Source organism: Colossoma macropomum, unplaced genomic scaffold, assembly GCF_904425465.1.
Source record: "Colossoma macropomum unplaced genomic scaffold, Colossoma_macropomum, whole genome shotgun sequence".
In the NCBI taxonomy this organism is placed as follows: Eukaryota; Metazoa; Chordata; class Actinopteri; order Characiformes; family Serrasalmidae; genus Colossoma; species Colossoma macropomum.
The window spans coordinates 12,157,242-12,183,918 of record NW_023494789.1 but is presented as its reverse complement, the minus strand read 5'-3'; the positions used below and the strand labels follow the sequence as shown (position 1 = coordinate 12,183,918).

The following is a 26,677-nucleotide window of genomic DNA, read 5'->3' as shown; positions in this document are numbered from 1 at the left end:
TTGCATTCCCACACATAGACGGCAGGCCAGAGCAGTTAGGAAACACTCAGCAGGCTAAACTGGAGCAGACAACCTTTCAACCCACTTTTTAGTGCTTGTCGATTGCTGTGGGTTCAGAAAGATGAGCCACTCGCTGGAAGGCTGGCTGCAGATTGGCTTATCTTCCGGCGACATCTGCCACAAGTATGTCTGCTTTAAAGATGAGCTCATGAAGGCAGCTTTCACTGCACATGCCTTGTGGTGAATAATCTGAACGCTTCTGCTGTACTGCAGCGCCAAAGGCCTGATCCTGATTCCAGAACAGTAAACAGGCTTCCATTCTATGAATTCAGTCAAATGTTTATTTGGTTACTATCGGGACAAATCCTCATACCTACATTTTTATGTCAACCTTTCATGACAAAAGGACTAAAATGATTTTTGAAAAGCAAATATTTCAAATTACTTTAACTGATGTTAAGTAAGAATGTTTGATAACACTTCCTCTGAAGGCTGTCTACATGGGGATGTCACAATGCATGCATAAACTTTGAATAATGAGCAATAAAAAGCAATTCTTGAGTATTTATGAACAGTGTCAGTATTGAAAAGATGATCAAGGATGTTTTATAAAGAACATGACATTGCACTGATATAAGGAGCCTTAAACTACAGTGATGTACATTTGTTTCATTTGGAAGGCTATTATGCAGAAAACTACTTAAGATCACCATATATGGCATAATTTCTACGAACACCTCATACTAAAGTGAGACGGGAAAATGAACAGGAAAGTAGAACTGATTGAGGCCTTTTTATCTGGGCCTGAGGCATATAATTTTAATTACATGTAAATGACCCTTCATAAAAGTGCTCTAAATGGAACAAATGTCCGTCACTTTAGTCTAACGGCCCTCATTTAATCATCTTTCGCCATCTTAAGAAAATTGACAAAAGCTCTTGATATGTTAATTTTAAAATGCATTTTTAAATGCATTAATTTGCAAGTTTGATGGAGGAGGGATAATGGGCTGGGGTTGTTTTTCAGGGTTAGGGCCCCTTAGTTCCATGAAGCGTAATGTTAATGCTACAGCATATAAAGACAGTTTCGACAATTATGTGCTTCCAACTTTGTAGCAGCAGTTTGGGGAAGACCCTTTCCTGTTCCAGCATGACTGTACCCCTGTACGCAAAGCGAGCCCTGACCTCAACCCCACTGAACACCTTTAGGAAGAACTGGAACATCAATTGTGAGACAGGCCCTCTCGTTCAACATCAGTACCTGACCTCACAAATGCTCTTTTGACTGAATGGGCACAGATTCCCACAGACACACTCCAAAATCTTGTGGAAAGTCCTCCCAGAAGAGTTGAGGCTGTTAGAGCCACAAAGGGAGGCAACTCCATATAAGGTCCAGCAAGCTTATATAGGTGTGATGGTCAGGTGTCTTATTATGGCCATATAGTGTACCTTTTGATACATTTCTGTTTCATTTGCAAATGACTTTGCATGCTTGCCTGTAATTTTTCTCTTTCTGGTTTAAATGTCAATTTTTGCCAGTTAAATTCTGTTTCTGCCCAGTGAGTGGAAGTAGAATGGAAGTGTTATTTAAAAAAAAGGGAGTAGAAATAGAAGATGTTAGCCTCAAGTAGCCAGTGAGTGTATATCAATATTTCGATACTACCATGTGAAATTACATTGTTTTGTCAGCATGACTATAGAAATATACATAACAAATTCGCACAGCACATCATATTTCTAAAATGACAATGTTTACAGTGGAAGGAAAGCGCATTTTTACCTTCACTGTGTGTTTTATTCCAAGTAATTGTAGATCAGTTCAGATCAGTTGGTCCATTCAACAGAAAGTGTTTACACATTGTAAACAGCAGCTGGTATTAAAAAAGGGTTTTTATAGAACAGCAATGATATTAAGCTACATCCTGCACACAGCATTCACAGCTAGCATGTATATCACTCTGTCTCATTGTGTCTTGCTGCAGCTCCTGTGTCCTGTGTGAGGTGCCCCGTGCTGGACTGGAGGTGATGAGTGTGTGTGGCAGGAAGGCCCTGACGCTGCTGAGCAGTGTGTTTGCTGTGTGCAGCCTGGGCCTGCTGGGCATCGCCGTCAGCACCGACTACTGGCTCTACCTGGAGGAGGGGATAATACTCCCTCTAAACCAAAGCACGGAGATACGCATGTCGCTCCACTCTGGCCTCTGGAGGGTCTGCTTCCTTGCAGGTGAGGGGTCTGTCTGCATTTGTGTTTGCTAGCGTGCTAGTTTGGTCATTGCTGCAAAGTTTATTTGCTAAATGCAAAGGTTTGAACACTTCAAATTAAGTTGCGTTATGCTTTGTGGATTTTTTTAAGTGAAAATAAGTTACACATCCTCTACACAGAACAATATTTTATATTTTTACCAATAAATTAGATAAATATTGAATGTTTAACATCTATTTATTGTACAATTCATTTACAGTTCAACCAAGATTGTTTTCTCTGTGGTGTCTTGAAAGATACAGCCAAGTGAGCTCTCCCATTGATTAGGATTTCAGGAGCTGAACTGAAGGCCCTACATGTTAGATAAATTAATAACATAATTAGGAACTGACACAAGAATCAACCAATCACACTTTGATTTACAATGTGAGCAACTTAGTGGGAAAAATTTCACTGTAGGCCCTCTGAAAGACAAAGATACAGGACTGACTGTGATTACAAGGTTTTAGTTAGTTGTTAGGAATGGAAAACAATGGCATCAGGTCTATGCCAGAAATACCTACTGAAAAACTGTAAAGCTGATACATAGAAGGTCAAATATGTTGTCACTTTTGTGACAAAACCTTGTATCTCCAAAATGGTAACTCTACAGAAGGAAAGAATATTTGTAATTCTGAATGGACGTTAAAGGAACAAGGTTTTTACAAGTAATTTTAGAGCATTTGTGCAACACTTTCAGCATAGTGCTAACATACTATTAGAAATCCCATAGGGGCCCTAACATAAATTAGCATTATTGTTTATTTTCTTGTTTTTTCTTTTTTTTTGACTGAGTTTTGACATTTAAGGCTCGAACTGAAGGCCTAGTCACAGTCTCCACTGGATTTATACAGCTCCACTTGGACAGCCATTTTGCTCAACTTGAGACACAATGTCACCTCTGCGGTTCTATGTCACACTTAGTTTAAAATTAAAGATCATACATGAGTTTTTTTTATTATTATTCCAAGCTACTATGCAACCCTATGTAATTCCAGTAATTGGTTAAGCAAAGAAATACTAAATACTAAGTCATATTTGTATGTTGTTGCTATCAGAACAAAACCTTATACCTACATTTTCACTGAACGCACAGTATTGTGCAAAATTCAGAGACCCTTTCATGTATTTTATGTCCAGTTTAACTGGCCATTAAGTATTAAAAGTTAACTTATTAATTTTTCAGAGTTGGAGGAATAAAGAAGAAAACAAATTATGTCGAAAACTGAATATAAGATTCTTTCAGTATTCAGTGTGTCATTCTTTGCCTTTATTATAGCTTCCATTCTTCTCAGGAGACTCACTTTCAGTTTCTCAAACAAATATACAGGCATATTTTCACAAGTTCAGTCTTAGAAGTTGGTTTAGCATTTTTTGCATCACACGATCCAAGTGAACACATTCAGTGATGTTGAGGTCTGGACTCTGGGGTGGTCAGTCCATTGTTCAGCTTCTTTGTTTGATGTGTCTGTCTCCTTTTCTCAGTAAGGGCTTCTTGAACAGCTACACATCCTTTCAGACCCAAAGTGCTGAGTTGTCTTCTTACAGTGGAAGGATGGAAAGAAACACCTGTGGATGTTTTCAGATCTGAAGCAGCTTGATTTTCTTGTCTCTCTCAAAGATGAAAGCTTTAAGTGCTGTTTATCTGATGGGGACAGTCTTGGTGTCTACCAGGTCTTCCAGGTGGTTGTTGGAGTCGCATTTTCTATGTAGCTTTATTTCCTTGCGTTTACAAGTGGATTATCTTCTATCTAATCTCATCAGAAACATCTCCTGAACAATAAGTAACTTGTACTTGACGGCTGTTTTGACTGTAAATGAAATAAATGAAGGGTGATTTGTAACTTTTGCACAATATTGAGTTTGTATGAGTTTGTGAATCTATGTTTTAAAAATCTTGCTATGAGACAAGCTTGGCACAGTGCCACCTCTCCTGCCCTGAGAGCTTATACAGTGTCATGAAGAAACAGCTTGTGTCAATGAAGCTCCATTAAGAAGGCTTGTTCGTTTGTGTTTGATAGACTAACAGTGCCCACAGTGACACTTACAGCAGTGAACACTGCAGTGATGACATGTTACAGCTTATAATTGCTCGCAGCCTTCGCTGCTGCCTCTGAGAACAATACAGCCTCTCTTACACCTGTCTCTCCTCATTCTTTCATCATCCGCTCATCTGCTGCCCCATTTGAACTGCACAATGCTCTCCCTGTATGTGTCTGTGTAATTCTGAATATCTCCTTTCAGGCTGCGTGGCGCTCTCCCTGTGGTTCTTCCTCTCTCTCTTTCTGTCAGGCTGAGAGAGGGAAAGTGTCAGTCTCTTTCACACGCTCATGCTCCATTTCAGCATCTCCGCTCACTCTCTCTCACCAAAGCCAAGCTGCGGTGGCACTCACCCTGAGCTCCACTTCCTGCCTTTATCCACAAAAATCTATGCAATTCATCCTCCCTGCATAATACTATGCAATGCATCCTCATTTATGGGTGGGCGATATGGGAAAGATGTGAAGCCCTTTTGACGATATGCAATATGTATCACGATAATTTGTCTTTCTTAGGTTTATGAACAAGTTGCAAAGGACACAGTACAAAACAGCAGTACAGTAAAAGTCAACAGAACTATGAGTTTAATCATTTCAGTTCAGTCTTTGCAGAAATAAACTATTTAAGAAAAAACAGGAGTGGAAAAACAAGCAATGGCTGGGTCATTCTACACTCTCAGAACAAAGGCAAACTGTCACAGTATCTTTAGTTTGGGAACAAAGTTCGTATTCTGCTGCAATTATGTATTAAGTTGCATTGATTCCATACAATCTGTCTTGACTTTTGGCTTTTTATTTCATTTTTCCATTTTAAATCAGTATGAAAGGTTATGAAAAGGTACAAATATGCACCTTCCCCCTCTGAAAGTGACCCTATTAGCCCTCAAAAAACTGTTAAGACCATTGTTTATACCTTGCTGAACAAAATTTTACCTGTATAGTACCTTTTTGTGACAGTGTACCATTGCAGGTGGAATAAAGCTAAAAAAGTGAGCTCAAACAAGAATTAGAAAGAAAAAGTTGATAAACGAACTTTAAGTTGGATCTAAGCCAGCTAATAAAGCCTCAAGAGTAAAAGCAGTTGTGGAAGTTGACCGGCCACATCATTAAAACTGCCTCCTTGTTTTTACACTCACTGTCCATTTTATCAGCTCCACTTACCAGAGAGGAGCACTTTGTAGTTCTACAATTGCAGACTGTAGTCCATCTGTTACCCTGCATACTCTGTTACTCTTCAATGGTCAGGACCCCCACAGAGCAGGTATTGTTTGGGTGGTGGATCATACTCAGCACTGCGGTGACGCTGACATGGTGATGGCGTGTTAGTGTGTGTTGCACTGGTTCGAGTGGATCAGACACAGCAGTGCTGCTGGAGTTTTTGAACACTGTGTCCACTCCTACCTTGTCAGTCCACCTTGTTGATGTAAAGTCAGAGACGATAGCTCATCTGCTGCTGCACAGTTTGTGTTGCTCGTCCTTTAGTCCTTCATCAGTGGTCACAGGACGCTGCCCACAGGACGCTGTTGGCTGGATCTTTTTGATTGGTGGACTTTTCTCAGTCCAGAAGTGACACTGAGGTGTTAAAAACTCCAGCAGCACTGCTGTGTCTGATCCACTCAAACTAGTGCAACACACACTAACACACCACCACCATGTCAGTGTTACTGCAGTGCGGAGAATGATCCACCACTCAAATAATACCAGCTCTGTGGTGGTCCTGACCATTGAACAACAGGGTAACAAAGTATGCAGAGAAACAGATGGACGACAGTCTGTAATTGTAGAACCACACAGTGCTCCTATATGGTAAGTAGAGCTGATAAAATGGACAATAGGTGTGGAAACAAGGAGGTGGTTTTAATGAAGTGGCCGATTAGAGTAGTAATTTCAAGTAGTTACTATGGTAATGCTACGAGGTTGCTATGGTATTCTAGCTTATTGTTAAGGCATTGATTTGTTGTTAGTTGGTTGCTAAAGTGTTACTAGGCTGTTGGTATGGTATCCCAGGTGTTTGCTAAAGTATTGCTAGGCCTTTATTATGCTATACCAAGATGTTACTAAGGTGTTGCTAGGCCAATGCTATGATACCTCAGTTGTTGCTAAGGTGTTGCTAGGCTATTGCGGTACTATTTCTAGTTGTTCCATATTTTTGTTTGTCCTACGTTAAAAATATTTTTTAATCTATAAATACTGTTTTTTAAATAAGAAATCTTGTCCTAAGACTTTTGTTAGTGATGTTACAGAAGCATAAAATGTGTTGAAAAAAAACTGAGATCTTTTTGAATTGCTTCTTATATGGATGTCTCAAAGGAAGAAATGTTGTGAGTCTTTTTAAAATGTCTGATAAATTTGGCTAAAATACTGACAGCATAATGAGTGACTTCCAATCAGATTCTGTAATCCAGTCCGCTACTTCTTACTATGTAGTTTCTATGCACTAGTTCATGTTCTTTATAACTCATCATATTACCCTGATATCTTCAGTATCTTCCTGCAGCCCCAGATCCCAGGAGTGCTTTGGCCACAATAGATTTCTAAAATGCATATGGGATGTGCAACATTTAGTTTACAAAAAAAGCTATGATGGCAGCGACTCTGTAGAACGCCACTCATTTTTCCCTTGGAGAAAATTGACACACTTAAAAATTATGGTTTTTCAAGGGTTCTTTAGTAAAGAAAATGGTTCTATGTAGAACAATGAACACTCAGAGAACCATTTGCATGATTAAATGGTTCTTTGCATGGGGTAATGGTTCTTCAGTTTGATAGAGAATGTGCCACAGATGGTTTCATATAGAACCCCTTTAGAAAAGGGTTCTATATAGCACCAAAAAGGGTTCTTTTGATTGTTACAATGTCAAACTTTTTGCAATAGAAGAACCATTTTTTGGTGCCCTTTCCTAAAAGATTCTATATTGAACCATATACAGCCGTTTTCCATCAAGCTGAAGAACCATTTCACCATGTAAAGAAACATTTAATCATGCAAAAGTGAAAGAAAGCAATTATCCATTTACATAATTAGCATTATGCAAATGACACCATGCTAACTGGTGGCTATTCGCTTCTATCCTTGTTAGTCACATTATCATGGTTGGTCAAGCTCTCCCTTTAAATGAATGAAAGCTCAGTCTTTTCATATGCAGCTTGCAAAACGATCATCTCCAGTTTTATCCTCCCCCCTCAAACCTGCATGCGTGACTGATCCTGCTTATCCTGATGGACGAGCCTTTGACATCCCTCCTAAAACCTAATAGGATTTGTAGTCCTAGGCTTTTTTTAAAGGATGCAGGGACATGGAGGTGCAGCAGGTGGAGGTTGACTTTGATTCTTGTCTATTCTTCTAGATTCTGCACCACCTGAGAGAGTGTTGCCCACCGGGGAACCAGGTACCTCTCTCTCTCTTTCTTTCTCTCTTTCTCTCTCTCTCTTTGTTTTTTTAATACCTTAAACCCTAAGGGTCTGTATGTGAAACCACTCTTCAAATAATCACTCTTATAATTACATAACTTACACATTTATTGTCGCTGCTGGAATGAAACCTCACTTCCTCAAATGGTAACTCTACAGGAGAAGGAAAAAATGAATGGACTGAAAATGAAAAAGGTCAAAATATTTGACTGAGATTAAAGAGGCCTATAATTAGGAGTCAAAAGAAATAGTGTTTAAAAATGCTGTTTTTTGTTGCTCTCCTACGCTGGTCGGCACAGACACATTCAGACAGTTTGAGCGGCAGCGGATCAACAGTAAAAATATCAGACATGTGGAACTTTTTCTTGGTTTCTAAAAGTCTCTTCAAGCAACAATTTTTGAAATGATGAAAAAAATCACAAACAAAAGCTGAAATACAAATCATAAGTAATAATGAAAACATACATACATACATCATCTAAACCGCTTATCCTTCTGGGTCTCAAAGAAAGAAAGAAAGAAAGAAAGAAAGACAGAAAGAAAGAAAGAAAGAAAGAAAGAAAGAAAGAGAGAAAGAAAGAAAGAAAGAACTTTATTGATCCTTTAGGAAAATTGCAAACATTGTTTCAAATGTATATATTTAATTTTGCTAAGTTTTTTACCAAAAAAAGTAGCTCCAGAGGTTTAAAGTGACCACTTTTGTTAAAGAATGATAGCAGTATTGGGAAAACTTGCTGTTATCAGATACAACAAATGAGTAGAACATCTTTCAGATTATGTGGTTGGAACTACCTGTTGTATAATACATGTCAATATAATGCCTCTACACAGATACATATTTTTTGGACCACTGGTTTTGGAAAATGTCTGGAGCTCTTAACAAAAGCCAAAAATGCTGGAAAATGTCTGCAGTAGTAACCGTTTAATTGGAGGTTAAAGGAAGCCCATGCATGCTTTATTTCCTCTTAATGGGTTATATAACTGAATTTTGGCTTGGCTCATGTCCATTTAAGGCTAAACAGGCCTGACTAAGTGGAGTATTGAGTGGCCTTATTGCTGTAGACCTATCGGCCACACGGTGTTGAGGGAATGACCCAGAAACCTCGAGCGTCTGACTCAGGGAACTCAGCCTGCCAGAACAAATCAGCATCTGGCTGTACATGAAAGCGTCTTGTTCTTGGTTGTTGGTTTGCTCTAACTGAAGGTGAACCTCCCTGTCCACCACTGCACTGACAACATGTTACTATAACAAGTCTTTCTACTAGAAAACTGGTCCCATCTCTAAAATAGCTAATTATACAACTTAACACCTTAACTTTTCTTCATAGCAGCCATAAAATGCAGTTAATTTCAAGCTTTTGGAGCTCCTGCAGTTGAACTGTGCATTTATTCTTCAATTATGTTGATGAAATATATTTTGATGGATTGTGTGTGGTTTACAAAAGCAGTAACGAGCTGGATTTTCACCTGTCTTGGTGAGCAAGCAGGTCAAAATTTATAAAAGTCTTTTTATTTATTTATTTATTTTTTATTTTTTTATCAAAGTTGATTTCAATTTCACTGGCAAAGTTCCAGGCACTGGGGGGCTGCAGAAAGAGACTACTATGCTAAGAATGGCCACCCAAATAATATCTGAACAAAAGCAGTCCTGTGGTCAGAAACTGAGCAATGATGAATGAGCTAAAGGGGGGAGCTAAATTGTGCATGCACTGCAAACAAAAAAAGTGTTGTTTTGGCTTTAAGTCTTTGAGCTGCCTTAAAAGTTTGAGTTAATTGGGTTTTGAATATTATGTTAACAGAAAAGGAATCAGTGTTTTTTCCGCCCTATTAACTTTTTATTTGAAGTTCAAATAACTCAAAAATGTAAGTCAGCCTGGACACTTTTTTTTTTATGTGTTACAACAAATGGGCTACAGTCTGTAATTGTTAATTGTACACATATATAGTGGACCTATAAGGTAGATCAAATTCATAAAATAGAACATAGGGCTTTCCAATAAAGTGGGCAGTGAGCAGAAGTACAGGATAGACATTTCTAATAAAATTGACAGTGAGTGTAGAAGCCAGTTCAAAACCTTGTGAAGGTTTAAACAATTTGCTCTAGTTAGAATGTGTTGCCATTGGTCCCTCAGTGGTCCCCTATTACAACCCCAATTCCAAAAAATTTGGGACATTATGTGAAATGCTAATAAAAAGCAGTGATTTGTAAATTCTGTTTTACCTGCAATAAAGTGGAAATGGTACAAAAACAATGCCTTATAAACGTCATTTTTTTAAATTATACACTCATTCTAAATATGATGCCTGAAACATATTCCAAAAAAGTTGGGACAGGAGCATGTTTACCATGGTGCTACATCACCTTTCCTTTTAAAAACAATTAATAATCATATAGAGATTGAAGACACCAGTTGATCCAATTTTGACAGCAGAATTTTTTGCCTTTCATCTGTTATACACAACTTCAGCTGTGGAACTGTCTGGGGCCTTTGTTGTCATTTTTTATAGCTTAATAAAGCACATGTTTTCAATGGGAAACTGCTGGACTGCTGGCAGGTCAGTCTAGCCACCACACTCTCTGATTATGCACCCATGCCGCTGTAACACATGCAGGATGTGATTTGGTGTTGTCATGTTGAAATAAGCTGGGCTGTACCTGAAAAAGATGGCATCTAGAAGGCAGCGCATGTTGCTCCCAAATGTATTCAGCATTAATGGTGCTTTCACAGATCCCCATACCATGACAGATGCTGGATTTTGTAATTCATACTATTAACAATCTGGATGGTCCTTTTTTTCTTGGGTCTGGAGAACACAACATCCATTATTTCCATAAACAGTCTAAAACGTGGATCCGTCAGCCTACAGTATGTTTCCATTGAGTATCAGTCCATTTCAAACGAGCTCAAGCCCAGAGAAGTCGGCAGTGTTCCTGGATGCTGTTAATATATGACTTCCACTGTGCATAGTACAGTCTTAACTTGCACTTGTGGATGCAGTGATAAAGTGTTTATTGACAATGGTTTGAAGGAACAAAGGTCACAGACATTCATTTATGGTTTTTGGCCTTTTCCTTTATGTACAGAGATTTCTCTGGATTCTCTGAAACTTTTGATGGTATTATGCATCGTAGAAGGTGAAATAACGAAGATCCTTGCAATTCCCGGTTGAGGAACATTATTTTTGGACTTTTTACTGATGCATTTTTGGCAAAGTGGCAAAGTTGCTCATAAAGGACTCCTTTTATAACCAAACATAATTGCATCACCTGTTTAGATGTATTTTGGACATTTCATGATATTTTAGTCTTAAATTGCACCTGTACCAACTTTTTTTCCGAAGGTGTTGCAGGCATCAATTTCAGAATGAATGTATATGTACAAAAATCAATGAAGTTAATAAGTTTAGGAATTCTACACATTTTGCCATTGTCTCATCATGTCTACTGTTTTTGTTCAAACATAGCTTAAAATAGATTTAGAAACACCATCATCACTGTTATTTTCATTTCACTTTATGTTCCAACTATTCTGGAATTGGTTTTGTGGGATCATTTTACTCAGGTAGTGAGAGAAAAAGAGAAAGAGAGACAGATAAAGTGAGAGAGCTTTTTCTGTCTCTCTTACATGCACATGTGCTCAATCTCTTACTCTCTGGCAAAATTACATTGTTTATATGCACATTATGAAATTCAGAAAGTTGCAGGCGGAGTGTAATTTGATTCACTTTCCTGTTAATCCATTTCTGCGGGTGCCATGGTGATAGGGAGCATTATAAATCCATTTTTGAAAATCTCTGCATCATTTCATCTGTCTGCCATTCTCTCTCAGGTTTGGAGCAGTTATTTACCAGCTGAGCAGCAGCTATAATGGGTACTTACCGGGAAAATATCCCAAATACATCAAAAATATCCCTTTCTCCCCAGATATGGAGGATTCTGAGCTTTCATTAGTCCCCAGCTGAAACTGCAATATAATATACTTTAACTCTTAAAGGCTTATTTTTCAGTTATTAACTTCATTCAGTACCTGCTGTGAAAATGATGTGTAGGTTATGTGGTTATGAGAGTGAACTGAATGTGGATTATTTGCTATTAAAGACTATATTAATTAATGATAAAAAGCCTTTTGTTTGCCGAGGTTAAGGTCGTGTCCTGGGTATGCAGGGTATGCACTTACATAATGGACCATATTTTTTTGAGGGGGTTCTTGAGTCACCTCTGCCTTTCATGTTATCACTGCATGTCCCCTCTGCTTCTTCAATGCAATTCTATGCTCCACCTCATTTTCTTAGTCCTCCTCCACAGTGTGCCAGCATTTCCTATACACAGCTTTTAAATTTGTTAGGCATATACAGACAAAAGATGTGCCTGCAGAGGAAAAACACCCCAAACCCTGACAGAGTAGATCACTTAAGCAACAGAACACGAGAGGGAGTGTTATTGCGAAACAACATCACAGCCGTGATGTTATAGCAATAACGCACAACCTTGAGTGTTCTATTGCTTTTATACAATAGTTAAATAAATAAAGTAAGAAATAAATAAATTGGGCCGTGAACGTGGCATTTAATATGTTTTAATATCAGCAGTTCCTTTCGCCAAATTATAGTTCCTTAACAAGCAGCTTGTTGCTACGTCAGAGTAACGAGCTCTGCTCACTCGCTGCACAGCCGGCAGTTTGTTCTCCAGCTCCACACAGACCAACTGACAGTTTGGGAATTTAGTGTAGTCTCGTCTTCAAAGTCTGACCAAATTGGCTGTCGGTCAAATGTAATCTTAGAAGTATCCATTTTCTGTTTGTGCGCAAAGTAAGAAGTAAAAACATTTAAATGGCTTTATCGTCTCCTACAAAGTCGTTGCCTAGCATCGGCATCAAGTCTGCAGTGTCTTGCTATGAGGTTTGGATGATTTTCTATTGTCTGTCACTTCACTGCTTTTGTGTTAACAGCCTGCACTGGTGTGTAGTAGTATGTAAAATAAAATAATAAAAATAACAGTTAATGAAGATGATGTGTGGTTACTCTGGCATGGGAATGATATTTTGTGCAATAACATCAAATCTTGGTGGGTTTGTCTTGTGGTTGTGTCTCAAATTAACGGGGGCTTAGCATATGGGCCTGCGGATTAACTTTTACACCATACTGTGAAAAGCTACTGTAATTACTGTATATTTTTAGTAGCTTCCTGGCAGCAGAGTTGCCAGGTAATCACTGTAATCAATATTTACACCACTTATGCTTGTTTTTTGTTCTGTATTTTTAACTGCACTACAAAACTGAACTGAAATGAAAGTGTTAAAACGGCAGTATTAAAATTGCCATTAAATTATGACAAAATATTTTTTAAAGAGCAAAACAATCCTAATTAAAGCAATTATTGCATTTCATTTTTTTTAAAAAGAAATACAACCAGTTATTCTTTTAAAAGCTAACAGGCTAAAAGCCTGCACTTATAATATTGACAGATGTATTAACTATTTAATTAGGGACTTAAGTAAAGTTGCAATAAATAAAGTAAAAATGTTACATGTATGTACAACAAGCTCTAAAAGTCAATATTTAAGCTAGAACTGTATAGTATTAACCTTACAGTGGGAAAGTGAATGTTAGCTTGGCGCTAACATGACATTGCAAATCCCGTAGACAATGAAGTGTTAGCTAGCTAGGCTAATGTTAACTAACTTTTGTCACTAGTTTAAATGTGTTACGTTTACTCTGGATAACAGAGATCAGTGTAACTCAGCTGTTCTTTTAAATGCATTTAAATGATGGAAAACTGAAAAACAGTAAAAAAAAAAAAACTGAACTGCAGTGGAGAGGATGATGATCCTTTGCTGCTTCAAAAAAGTTATTTTGGCAGCTAGTTTTACAGTAAAGCTGACGATACTGTATATTTTAATGTATTACAGTATACAATAATATTAAAGCAGCAATAAGGCGTTTGATACACTATACTCTCTCTCTCTCTTGCTCTCTGTCATGCTCTCTCTCTCTCTCAGTTCCTTCTTCCCCTTTTGAACAGTTCCTATAGTTGAAATGTTCTGCCTCTACTGCTTTTATGATGTTGCTAATGCTTCTGTTTCCAGATAATTCTCCTCCAGAGTGAATCGTAGCTGCACTGCTTTCTCAGAGCATTAAGTCTTGTGTAACATGTGGCCCTGTTTGCCGTGTGTGATCTGATTAATGTTGTGTTGCAGGTAAAGAGAAGGGACGCTGCTTCACCATCGAGTACATCATGCCCACCAACGTCCACTTAACGTCAGATGTCACAGTCAGCGTCCTGAGTAAGTGATGCGTCTTATTAAAGCTGATCTCATACTATCAGTACTGTAACAACATTCGAAAGGTTCTATGAGGGAGTAAAACTCCAAATTCACAGATCTTCACTGCCTTCTTTTAAAATGTGTAGAGTTGTGTTTGATTTTCACTGTTACTTTTCAGTTGAGTTCATCATTAAAAAAGATGGTTCTTCAGGGGTTCTTTAGTAAAGACAATGGTTCTGTTTAGAACAACAAAGACTCAAAGAAGCCGAACAACCCAAAGGGATCTTTGCATAGTGAAAGCGTTCATCAGAGTGATGGAGGATGTGTTGTAGATGGTTCTGTCTAGAACTTTTTTGAAAAGGGTTCTATATCACAGGATTCTACATTACACCAAGAAGAGTTCTTCTCTTGTTACAAGCTTGTATCATAACAACAGCAGAACGCTTCTTGGTGCTAAAAAGGGTTCTGCTGTTGTTGCGATATGAGCTTGTAACAATAGAAGCACCCTTTTTGATGTGATACAGAACCATTTTCAAAAGTGTTCTAGATGGAACAAGGGTTCTGTATAGCACCAAGAAGCGTTCTGCTGTTGTTATGATACAAGCTTGTAACAAGAGAAGAACTCTTCTTGGTGTAATGTAGAATCCTGTGATATAGAACCCTTTTCTAAAAGGTTCCAGACAGCACCATCTATCCAGAACCCTTTTGAAAAGGGTTCTATATAACACCAAACAGGGCTCTGCTGTTGTTACAATACAAGCTTGAAGCAACAGAAAAACACTTTTTAGTGTGATACAGAACCATTTTTTAAAAAGAAAAACCCACTTTTTTGAAAAGGGTTCTATATAGCACCAAAAAGCGTTCTGCTGTTGTTATGATATGAGCTTGTGACAATAGAAAAACCCTTTTTGGTGTGATGCAGAACCCTTTTCAAAAATGTTCTAGATAGAACCATCTTTCCATAACCTTTTTGAAAAGGGTTCTATATAGCACCAAAAAAGGGCTCTGCTGTTGTTAAGATAAAAGCTTGTAGTTCCCTTTTCAAAAGGGTTCCAGATAGAACCATCTACAGCACATTCTCCCTCAATCTGAAGAACCCTTTAATTGTACAAAAGGTTCTTTGAATGTTCATAGTTCTATATAGAACCATTTTCCTAATAAAGAACCATCTTTTTTAAGAGTGGAGTAGATCTACCCACAAGGTCTACATTCCATCTTCATCACTCAGCTTCATGTTCATTAAAGTGTCTTCCTTGATATGAAAAGCAGGTTTTAAACAAAGATTTGAAAGTTTTATTGTCTAAACTGTTGTTAAAAGTTCATACTGGACCTCTTTTGGTTTAGATCTGGTTTAAACTCTTGAGTGCTGATAAGTGTTGAAATCACAACAAAGAGAGAAACTGCCCCTGCTTTCTATTGTGTGTTAAAGGGCCCATATACCTATACACAATCTTCTTATAGTGTATTTTTTCCCTAAGATAGTCTTTTAACACTGGTATGGTTTTATGTCCCAAAAGTCATGATTTATTTCTTTCATAATCCTCTCTTTAGAAAATAGGTTATTTTTGTTACTGTGACTTTAAAACTGATATATGTAAATGAGATATGTTTTGATTGGCTGTCCTGTACTGTGCTGGGCCGAAACACTCTTTATAACTTCAGCCTGAATGGGTGGGGCTAAACTGCAGGTGAATAGCCTCAAAAATATAAATGGACTGGCTTTTATCACATTGAAAAAACAACAAATTTAAAACAGGCTGTTTTTGCAGCTTACTTTCAAATGGTGTCCGGTCCAAAGGCATTGGTGTATGATATTACAATGACATTACAAAAACTAAATCAAAACAGGCTGTTTTTGCCTCTCGATTTCCATATATGGACTGGGTGAACAGTGAACAGTACGTTTTGAAGTAGCGTTTATATTCTACCGCACGGATCAGGAACCCAAGGCCATGTTGTCCTTTGTTTGAACCACCCTGGGAGCCACAACGTTTTATTTTGGGGGTTTCAGTGGTGAAATGGTTCATGTCTATCACACAAATACAGTCATTTTATATACCATCCAAAGCCACCAGTCAGCACACATGTGTCTTCTGAGTTTTTCTTTGCAATGTTGATGATGGTAAAACAGTGAGTCTTCTTTGGGACTTATTTTGCCTTACAACACCCTGCATGTACCTTTCCACTATGAGTGTAATTTAATAAATACAAACATACATACATACATACATCATCTAAACCGCTTATCCTTCTGGGTCGTGGTGGGGTGCTGGAGCCTGTCCCAGTTGTCATTGGGCGGAAGGCAGAATACACCCTGGACAGGTCGCCAGTCCATCGCAGGGCAGACAGACAGACATACACAGTCACACACTCACACCTAGGGGCAATTCAGCATCTCCAATCAGCCTGACTGCATGTTTTTGGACTGTGGGAGGAAACCGGAGTACCCGGAGGAAACCCACGCAGACATGGGGAGAACAGGCAAACTCCACACAGAAATGACCCTAGTCGCCCAGCCGGGAATCGAACCCAGGCCATTCTTGCTGTGAGGCGACAGCGCTGCCCACTGCGCCACCGTGCAGCACCTTAATAAATACATTTTAGGCCTTTATTATAAAACAAATTTCATGTGATAACTTTCTGTGAGGGAGCTTGCCTATAGCATTTCACATCAAACCACTCTGAATGACTTTATTTACATCAACCACTGAATTATGCAGAAAATTTGGAATTGCCCTTCAACTTTATTTTATTTCAAGTAATTTTGAACCATTTCTATTGATCTATTTATCACAAAATATGGCATGATCATGAAGTCACAAGGTTTGGACATTACAGTGATGTTATTAAAGTAGGGTAGCGTCTCTGTGCACAGCTAGTTCAGCTCTAACAGTGTCCTGATTATGCCTTTAAGAGGAGCGTGGAGTTATTCACAGAAGGCTGAGTGCTGAGCTGTAGGTGTTTATGGTGTATGTGCTGTGTACGTGCTGTACGTGCATGTAGATGTGTTAAACTGGGCTGGGCTGGGAGATGCTGACAGGGAAAAACTGTAGCACTGAATGATGTAGCTATAAAAATGCACATTCTGAGGCAGTGAGCCTGTTTCTAACTCAAGGTTTACAAATATCCATCACCCTATGAGTTGAGATGAGAAGAGTGCAGATGATTCGTAGCAAAAAACAAACTCTAATAAAGGGGAATTTTCCAAAAATTCTGCATAATTCAATCAATTAAGATATAAACAAAGTCATTCAGAGTGGTTTGGTGTTAAATCGTTAATGGTAAAGAAACGTACAGACTCAGATTTCTTTACAGTGGTGTTGATAGGAACCAGGGGTCACAATGTCTACAACACAAATATAGCCAATTTATTTTCTGTCCAAAACCACCAGTGAAGCTACACGTCTTCTGAGGTTTTTTATGTAATGTTGATGGTAAAATAGTTATAAATATGAAAAAAATAAGTTTTTTTTAGACTATTTTGCCTTAGAACGCCCTGCATATATTCCTCCGCCATGAATGGATTTGAAAGTACATTTTACATCAAAACCTTCTCAAAACAATCATAAAACAATGTCTCAGATATCAGGCAGCATATTCATAACCATTTCGTGCAACTTTCTGTGAGGGAGCTTTTAGAGGTGGACGTCTGGTTCCTATCACCACCACTGTGAATAATTCTGACTGTAGTTTCTCTACAGTTTCTCTACAGCATTTCACTCTGTTTACATCTTAATGATTTATTTAGGCAGACATTTTGAAAAATCTATGAAATTCCCCTTTAAGTGCTTTGATTTAAAATAGCGCATTTTAAAGCTCAGCAGTTTTTATAAAGTGTTCTGCATGTTGTGTGCAATTACACATTGCTACCAGAGAGGTCTCCAAATCCCCAAATCCTACCTAGTGTAGCTCTTGAGAAGAAATATCAGCATACAGTTTCAATATTGGCATCGATATTATAAAGAAGAAGCTGTATCATTTCATCTCTAATAGGGTTTAAAAGGTTTAAGCTGTGCTTGATCTTAGTATCTATAAAGAGCAAAAGTCTCCAAAAAACAACCTTTGCATTTACTGGTTACATTTAATTGTACATAGAGTGAATCCTGTTGGATTTTACAGAATTACTGGCTCTTTCCTTCCAGTTAACAGTGTCTCAGGATAAAATGCAAGCCAAGTCACATGGGACCTTTCTCAGCACAGCATGACCTCGGAGGTCAAAAGATTTCCAATAATCTCTGATCCGCCAGGGCACTGATATCCAGTGAGCTTGAGGACCCTCAAACCCTTAATATGCTTGCTTAGACACACAGCACGTGGTCAGGAAAATAAACCATTTTTTCTGGGCACACTCAGTAGTTTCCTATTAGGTCACAGCTTCATATGATGTACATTAGCATAGTAACATCATTTTATCACTTCCTGTTAGTTCAAGTTTACAGCAAGTTAATATTTTGGTACTACACTGCAAAAAATGATATCTTAGCAAGTGTAAACATCTTAAATGTAGACAATATATCTGATATTTCTCATTATGAGACTGTTGTAAGAATACTGTAAGATTATTTAACTTATTTCTAGACAAATTTTACTGTTTTTAAGCAGATTTCCCTTATAAAAGTGTCTTATCCCAGATCATGTTCCTTGTTTTAAGCATTATTTCTTGCAATAAGCAAAATTATCTTCATTACTTCTCAAAACAAGTAAACAAATCTACCAATGGAATAAGACACTTTTTACTAGATACTAGTGAAAATCTTGTTTTAATCACTTTTATAACATTCTTATAATGAGAAATGTTAGATTTATTGCCTGCATAGAAGAAGTTTTCACTTGTTAAGATATTATTTTTTGCAGTGTACTATGCCAAATCTTACACGATAAAGATTAGTACAAAGTTTTTGCCAAACAGCTTGTTAGACAGCCCTTCAAATTAGTGGATTCAGCTACTTTAAGGTGAACCCATTGCTGACACAGGTGTTCAGTTGTCCACACATAGCTTTACTCTCCATAGAAAAGCATTGATCAAAAAATGGGACTCTCTGGAGCAACTGCACATTACTAAATCACCATGTCCAATGCCAAGCGTGGGCTAGAGGGCTATAAAGACCCCAGCATTTGGCTGTGGAGCAGTGGAACTGCGTTCTTTGAAGTGATGGAGCTCCATCCAATACCTTTAGGATGAGTTGGAGTGTCCAGAACTGATCATCCAACATCAGTACCTGACCTCACTAATGATCTTGTGGCTGAATGCAATCAAATCCTCACAGCAATGTTCCAACATTCAGTGCAAAGCTTTACCAGAACAGTAGAGGCTGTTACTGCAGCAAAGGAGGAACAAACTCTATAAAAACCCTGACTTTAGAAGAAACGCTGAGCAAGTGTCTGCAGACTTTTGGGTCTAATGTATCTCTTGTATTTAATATAATATTGAGACACAGATTAAAACTGTAATTGTATCTAACAGTTGAAATTTGGAATCATTCTACATAATCTACATAATCTGTTAAGTTGCAGACATTTAATCATTGCTGCACTGAAGTGAGAAAATGAATACTAATGTGGTTAAATTATTCATTAAACTGCCTCTAATTATTTTCCTCTTCAGTGATAATCTCATAAAGCCTGAATCATTGCCCTGCATAAGCAGATGGCCCGAGGGAAACCCAGAGTGATCAATGCATTTGATCAGGTATGGATCAGTTCTTGTCTGCTTTGTGTTCGTGTGTGCAGAGATGATTCGCTCGGCCACTCCGTTCCCGCTGGTCAGCCTCTTCTTTATGTTCATCGGCTTCGTCCTAAACAACATCGGACACGTCCGCCCCCACCGCACCATCCTGGCCTTCGTCTCTGGAATCTTCTTCATCCTCTCAGGTACTAAACAACTGACCAAAGGCTTTCAAAGATGAAGAGTGGTCTCAAAGAGACCATCTGGCATCTGAGATTTAGTACTGGAAAGATTTTAGTGAAGATGAAACAATTAGTTGAGCCACTTTAAATGCACAGAGAACTTCTGATAGCATATAATATGTTATGTAATATTGTGCAGTGCTGCATTGCTTCCCTCAGCCTCATGGATTTGGAAGAATTCACAATTTGTTTTCCTTTTTGTGTGATTTTTTTTAATCAATATTCTCTCATTACAATGCTTAGCATGCATTATGCAAATACATCATACAACCATTGGGAATCCCCCCCATGCCAGTAAAGGAACCTTGTCTGCTAGCATAGCCGCTGAAGTAGAGGCTAATAAGTTGGTAAAAAAATAATGGTATTCAGTTTTTCTTAGCAGTAATGTTCGCTATCTGGCTTCTTTCCTCATTCGCCAGCTGGCAGGAAAAACATTTTTAAAAGCCCACCCTCATTTATCCACCCCAAACCACTTTTTCAAACATTCCTCCCACCTTCAAGATACTTCATCAGAAGGGGAGGTTTTCCTAGTCTAACCAGAAAATCCCACTCTAGAGACTACTGCAGCACCAGTGCAGGAGGCGATAGGCATGCTCATAACAGATGAAGCAATGATTAGATTTGACATTTTGACCCGGGTGCACCTTTAAGGGTGGGTGATATGGTAAAAATATAACATCACGACACCTGAAGATGTTATCGATATGCAATATCGAGTAAATATAAGTTTTTCTGAAATTTGCAAAAAACGTAGCCACAGCAAAATAGTGGTGCCACATATACAAAAGTTAAAATAAAATACAAATGGAAAATGTTCAACTTTTGAAAAAAAATAATGGAGAACAAATTAAACAATTGGTAAAAATAAATGATGTCATAATGGGCTGACGTCCAGTCAGCTACCTGTTATTATGTAGTTTATGCAGTAACTATACACTGATTGTTGTTGTTTACAGCTTCTTTATAATTGCTCTAAATAAGTCATTTTCATGATGAATGCAGTTCTTTGATGTTCTAGAAGTGCTGACTGTAACCAAGGTATGTTCCAAAGAGCATATTGTGTAATTTACTATGTTAATGATAACATATTATCACTGTTTTCTTAGTAAGGAGTTTTAGGTGTAAGTCTGAGTTAAGTGTAATATAATATGAAGCATGATATTCAAAACTCAAGTCATTTATTAATTATTTTACACTAAAAAATCTAAGGAATAGTAAGGAAGTATTATACAATACTGTAATTCCACCCACCTGTCTCTTTCTGTTTCTCTTACTCATCTCTCTCTCTCTCTCTCTCTCTCTTTATCTGTCTCTCTCTCTCTCTCTCTGATGCAGGTCTTTCTCTGGTAGTTGGTCTGGTGTTATATATCTCCAGCATCAATGATGAGATGTTGAACAGAACAAAGACGAATGAAGCCTATTTCAGTTATAAGTACGGCTGGTCCTTCGCCTTCGCAGCCATCTCCTTCCTGCTTACTGAGGTAAAGCAGCCCCTGCTGTTGCTGAACACATCATTTGTTTCATTTAAATCCGATCTTCAGTATGTTCTGTTCTATTCGCTTCAGTTACAGGCCTACACAGTGCAGTGCAAATGAATTTCAGTCTTTAACATGTTGGAAAGAAATAAAACAAACATTATAAATGTGCCATAACTTTTGTACAAGCCACATTTTATAGTTTATTTTTTCCCCGTATATGAATACATGTTAATATGTGTTAGCTTGCTTTCACTTGTAAAATAGAATAGACCAAAGAATAGAAAAGAACAGAGTAGAATATAACAGAATGCATTACAATACAACATGATACAAAAGAACTGAGTAGAAAAAAACAGAATAGAAAAGTGTAGAATTGAATGGAAAAGTATAGAACAAGACTCTAGAACGGAAAAGAACAGTATACAACAGAATAGAGTAGATTTACAATAGAATGAATTTAGGGACCAGCAGCCAGTTGCACCAGCTGAACGTAAGTTTGTTTGTATCCTAGTTTGAATGTAAACTGCCTCTACATTCAAGTTTACGAGCTACTAGAATTTAGAACCAGTTGCACCAAGTAACATAGTTAAAATTAACACATACCCTATAATAGGTGTAAGTTCAGCCTAAATGGCTGGTCAATTTGATCAATGGGAAAACTTGCAAGAAAACAAAATATGTTTTGGTTTGCATTGACAAACACTTCTGCAGCATAGATTATACCTGTTTTCATCAGCCGGAGGTAGAAAAGATCACAGACCTCCTAGTCACAAACAGGAACGGCGCCCTGAGTCCTACTTTGTGTCTGGTGAAATGTTTTTCTAAAGAGTCATTCCAAAACTTGGTGGGTTATTTTATATATAACAGATTATAGCTAACATTACCTTTTTGTTATTCAGCAGAGTCATATAGTGATTACCTTACCCGTAGCTTTGCTAACATTACTGACCCTTCATTGATAAAGTGCTGTTAAAATATTGTGCACGAGATCTTAGTTTAAACATCAGAAGAATTACAGCAGCAGAACAAAATAAACACACATACAAAAGACAGACGCTTTGAGGACACCACTTCATTGTAAAACAGTCTCTTTTTGAATTATTGCTAATACGACAGACATACCTTAAGCGAAGTAAAAGTGGCTAAAAAACAGAAATACGAGCGATTTCCCTGCGTGTGGATATCATGCTTGTAATGTTTCCTGTTTATGTCAGGTAGCGTTTACTGATTGATTGAGAGTGGAAACGTCATTCTGTGCGTCAGTGTTTTGCACAAAGATCACTTTACATGCTGCTGGTTAAAATGAAAGTGTCTGTGGTGCAACCAAAATTCTGTGTGTCGTCAGTTTTAAACTGACTACTCTCGACGTAAGGTTTAGACTGGACTTTATACTCCAACTTACGATCAAACTCACATTGCACTGGGGCAACTGGCTGCAGAGGCCGGTTGCACCAGCTGTGCATAAGTTCAAAGGTAGGCTAGCTGTAATGCAAGTGTTTACTAAGTTCAGCTCTATGCATTACTACATCAGAATGAGTTGCACCACAAGCTAGTTTTAACTTTGAGCTTAGTAGTTACTAAATATTTACACCTCTCCCTCAGCAAGTGTAAGTGTTGGGGAAACCATCAGAAACCACATAGAAAGCACAAAAAGACTGAAGACATGACTTTTTGGGTTAACTCACCTAAAAATTCTAAACGCTATACGCTGTGATTTTATGTACAGCTCTAATCATCACCCTGGTTTTAATTCCAAGCATGAAGCTAAACACCCACAGCTCCAGCTCAGTGAGACACAGCTGCTGCACAAACAGCTAAACTGATCTGCTGTTCTGTCAGTTAGCCAGAAACTGTTGTTTAAAAAGCTGCATGTTTGGTTTTCTCAGGGAAATTTTAAAGAACAAACAGGCAAAGACTATAAATATTTAGTTTTATTCGGTTTACACATTGTTCTCTTCTAGGCTGTATTTTTGTTCCATGGAGAAGTCAGAGCAGACTGCCAACGCATTTTCATGGCAGCAGGTTTACTGATTGGATCTGAACATGTTCATCATGTTAACGTGATGTACGCATTAGTTAGTTGTTGCTAGTTAAGGCATGACTTAAGAATTTGTGGTGCAACCAAATTTAGTAATAGTTCGAAACTAGCTAGTGTAACAAAGGACTACTTTACACACAATCGTACATATAAATCTACGCAAAACCATTGCAACCCAGTCCAGCTGACTTTTTCATAGCAACTGTTGCTAGGTTGGACAAGCTTTACAGAATGTTCTCCATTGTACTTGCCATGTATGTTGACATTACAACAAAAACAGAAAACATGAAAATGCATGATAACAGGGAGAGCGACAGAAAGACACTAGATATTTAGACAAAGAGCTTTTCACCACAATTTCTCATTAGGTTGGAAAGGATTTCTGCCAGTTTTCTTTAAAGCTTGTCCAACGTAGCAACAGTCGCTAAGACGGAACACATTTGTGGAGCATGCATAGGTCAGCTGTGGAACAGAATATGCACCATGTTTCCTCACACATGAGGTATTTTTCTGTCATAATGTCTGTCTTGCAGGCAGCAGGTGTGATGTCAGTCTATCTGTTCATGAAGCGCTACACAGCAGAGGAGATGTACCGGCCGCACCCGGGTTTCTACCGGCCACGTCTCAGCAACTGCAGCGACTACTCGGGTCAGTTCCTGCACCCGGATGCCTGGGCCCGCGGCCGCAGCCCCTCGGACATCTCCAGTGAAGCCTCGCTGCAGATGAGCTCCAACTACCCCGCCCTGCTCAAGTGCCCCGACTATGACCAGATGTCATCCTCCCCCTGCTGAAATCACACACACACATACAGCGCTGTGCAAAAGTCTTAGTCCTGCAAAGGAAATGGTCTGAAACTATTTATCTGGGCAGTTAAATGTGTTTTTGCCGGTAAAAACATCATATAATGTTATATAATATAAAATTACAGTCATACTGCCTGAGCAGGGATTTAAACCCCAATCTCAAGAGTAAATGTTACCCACGACACTATCTAATTGCTTTGAACCAGTGAGGTATTAGCTTTACTTAAGAGCTCCACAGAGCCTTACATATGTCACTTTTTTACAGTACTAAAAACGTGGTTTAGCGAGTTATTAGTGCACTTTACTGCCAATATTTATTTGGTTGCTATTCAAAATAGCCACATTATGGAATGTAATGATTTCTCTAATGGATTAGTGATGCTTTTTTGAAGGGAGTATCTGCATTATGGTGATGTGTGCATGTGTCAGGTGGTGGTTCTGCAACAAAGGGGTTGCTCAAGAGAGATCTGAGCTAAGCTGACCCTCTAGATCTAAGATTTGCTTAAATGTGTATTGAAAAACGTCCTTAGGAAACAATTATTATGGAAAAAAGCTCCAGCACTTTTAAAGGTTTGCTTAATGAAGAATTGATTAGCTCAAACAGATCTTGGATGGTAACTGTAAATAGAGGGCTGCCTCAAGCAGAGATTTGAAAGCAGTTTAGCTAAAACAGTGACGGACATTAAAAAATGGCTCCTTTTTTTCTGAATCCTGCTACATAACATTGACATAACCATACCATAAACATGTCATATGTCATATGGCAGATGACATATGCTGTCATCAGTTGTCATGACAAACAGTAAATATAGTAAATATAACAGTAAATGCCTTTACATGCATTCACATGATCATAATCAGATTTCTGCAGTTTTCTGATTATTCAAATGGTCATGTAAACATCACAATCTGATTTCTTAGATCAGATTAAGGTCTAGAAATCCAGTTAAGAAATCCGATAAAGAGAGATGGATTTTAGCTCAGTAATTAGATTTCTCAGTGTATGTAAACTCTTACTCTGATTTCTTTCGGATTTCTCACTCTGCACACGTGGGAAATCAGACTGTGGTACCGGAAATAAGTGAGCAGCACAGCACCCACAAGATGGCACCATAACACTTTTAGAGCGATGCTTAAACCAAATACATGCTTGACGAAATGAAGAATTTAAATATTTTTCATCCTCTAGATGATGTATGTTCATATTTTCAGGTAAAGTGGTGAGTGTTTAAAAAAAAAGCTGCCGCATGAAGTTTGAGTATTACTTTACGTTTATGCCATGTCTTCTTCTGTGAGTTTATTGGCTGGTTGCAAAGCAGAAATCTGATTATTGCCCGACTCATGTAGACCCAGAATTTCACGTTATCTGATTCCTCAAGTGCATGTAAATGCGTTGATTGGATTACTGACAAAATCGGATTTTCTGAGGTTATCGGATTATTAAGTGCATGTAAACACACTCATTGTCATGTTATCATTTACTGTTTGTTGTCATGACGGATGCCATTATATTTGATGTTATTATATTTGATGGCTAACTAGAGCATGTAGCATGTGACTTAAGCTGCCATTGCATTCGTCATGACGGTAATCAGCAATGATAACATGACCCTGTTATATTACTGAACAAAATCTGCCATGACAACTTATGACGGTATATGATGTCAGCCATGGTGTTTATAGCATGGATATGTCAATGTAGTTTTTTTTGTATTGATGTTTGTATTTATTGTAATGTTTTTTGGAAGAGATACATGCTACCCAGATAAATAGCTTTCTCAGAGGTCGTAAGACTTGCACAGACTGTAAACATGTACACATGCACATAAACAAAATCTGAAGAAGTGTTGGACTTGACATGGCTTCACTTGCACGTCTTGAGTGAAAGCTGGAGATTTTAGCGTTTGTAGAGAAAGGATATCACTCGTTTCAGTGTGTGCGAGTGCCTCTTGTTGGAATTCCTCTGGTAGTGCAGTTTTTCTGAGTTTGGCTCATCGGGAGATGGCGACTCGATCCTCGTGCTGCATTCCTGTGTACAGTAGCTGCTAGTCCACCATGCTAGTGTGTAGCAAACATGCTAACAAAAACCTCTGCCTTTTTTCTAGAACCTTTTGCTTTTCTAGAGCCTTGGGATACATTCTAAACAAAATTTGTTCGATTTTTCTATCAGAACTCCATTATCTTTGTTATTTTTTATGTAAACATTTATAAAGTAGGGTAGCCGGTGTGTATTATATCCAAAATTAACATCATCCCAAAGGTGAGAATCTATCCATAAGCTATTTTACAGATGTTACTATGATATCCCTCAACATTAAAAGGAGAAAAGGTTGTGTCATGCTGCCTGGCCTTGACTCTATTACCTATATATACATGTATATATATCTTATTATGACATTTTTGGAACACGTCAACATTAGACAAACTGAAATGTTTATTAGAGTAATGCTAATTTAGCTCTGAATCTTTCCTTTTTGCACTTTAACATAGATAGACAGT

At 38.1% G+C, this 26,677-nt stretch overlaps 1 protein-coding gene across 2 annotated transcripts; it reads left to right on the top strand.

Moving 5' to 3' along the window:
• Window positions 1-2,025: 2,025 nt before the first annotated feature.
• Window positions 2,026-24,166, top strand: cacng5a (calcium channel, voltage-dependent, gamma subunit 5a). Of its 2 annotated transcripts, XM_036569521.1 has the most exons (6): window positions 2,026-2,221; window positions 7,626-7,667; window positions 13,887-13,973; window positions 19,683-19,823; window positions 21,195-21,340; window positions 23,909-24,166. In XM_036569521.1, the coding sequence occupies exons 1-6, from the start codon at window positions 2,026-2,028 to the stop codon at window positions 24,164-24,166; spliced, it is 870 nt and encodes a 289-aa protein (XP_036425414.1). The 2 variants fall into 2 exon arrangements, with proteins under 2 accessions (XP_036425414.1, XP_036425415.1); XM_036569522.1 differs by lacking the exon at window positions 7,626-7,667.
• The last annotated feature ends 2,511 nt before the right edge of the window (window positions 24,167-26,677 follow it).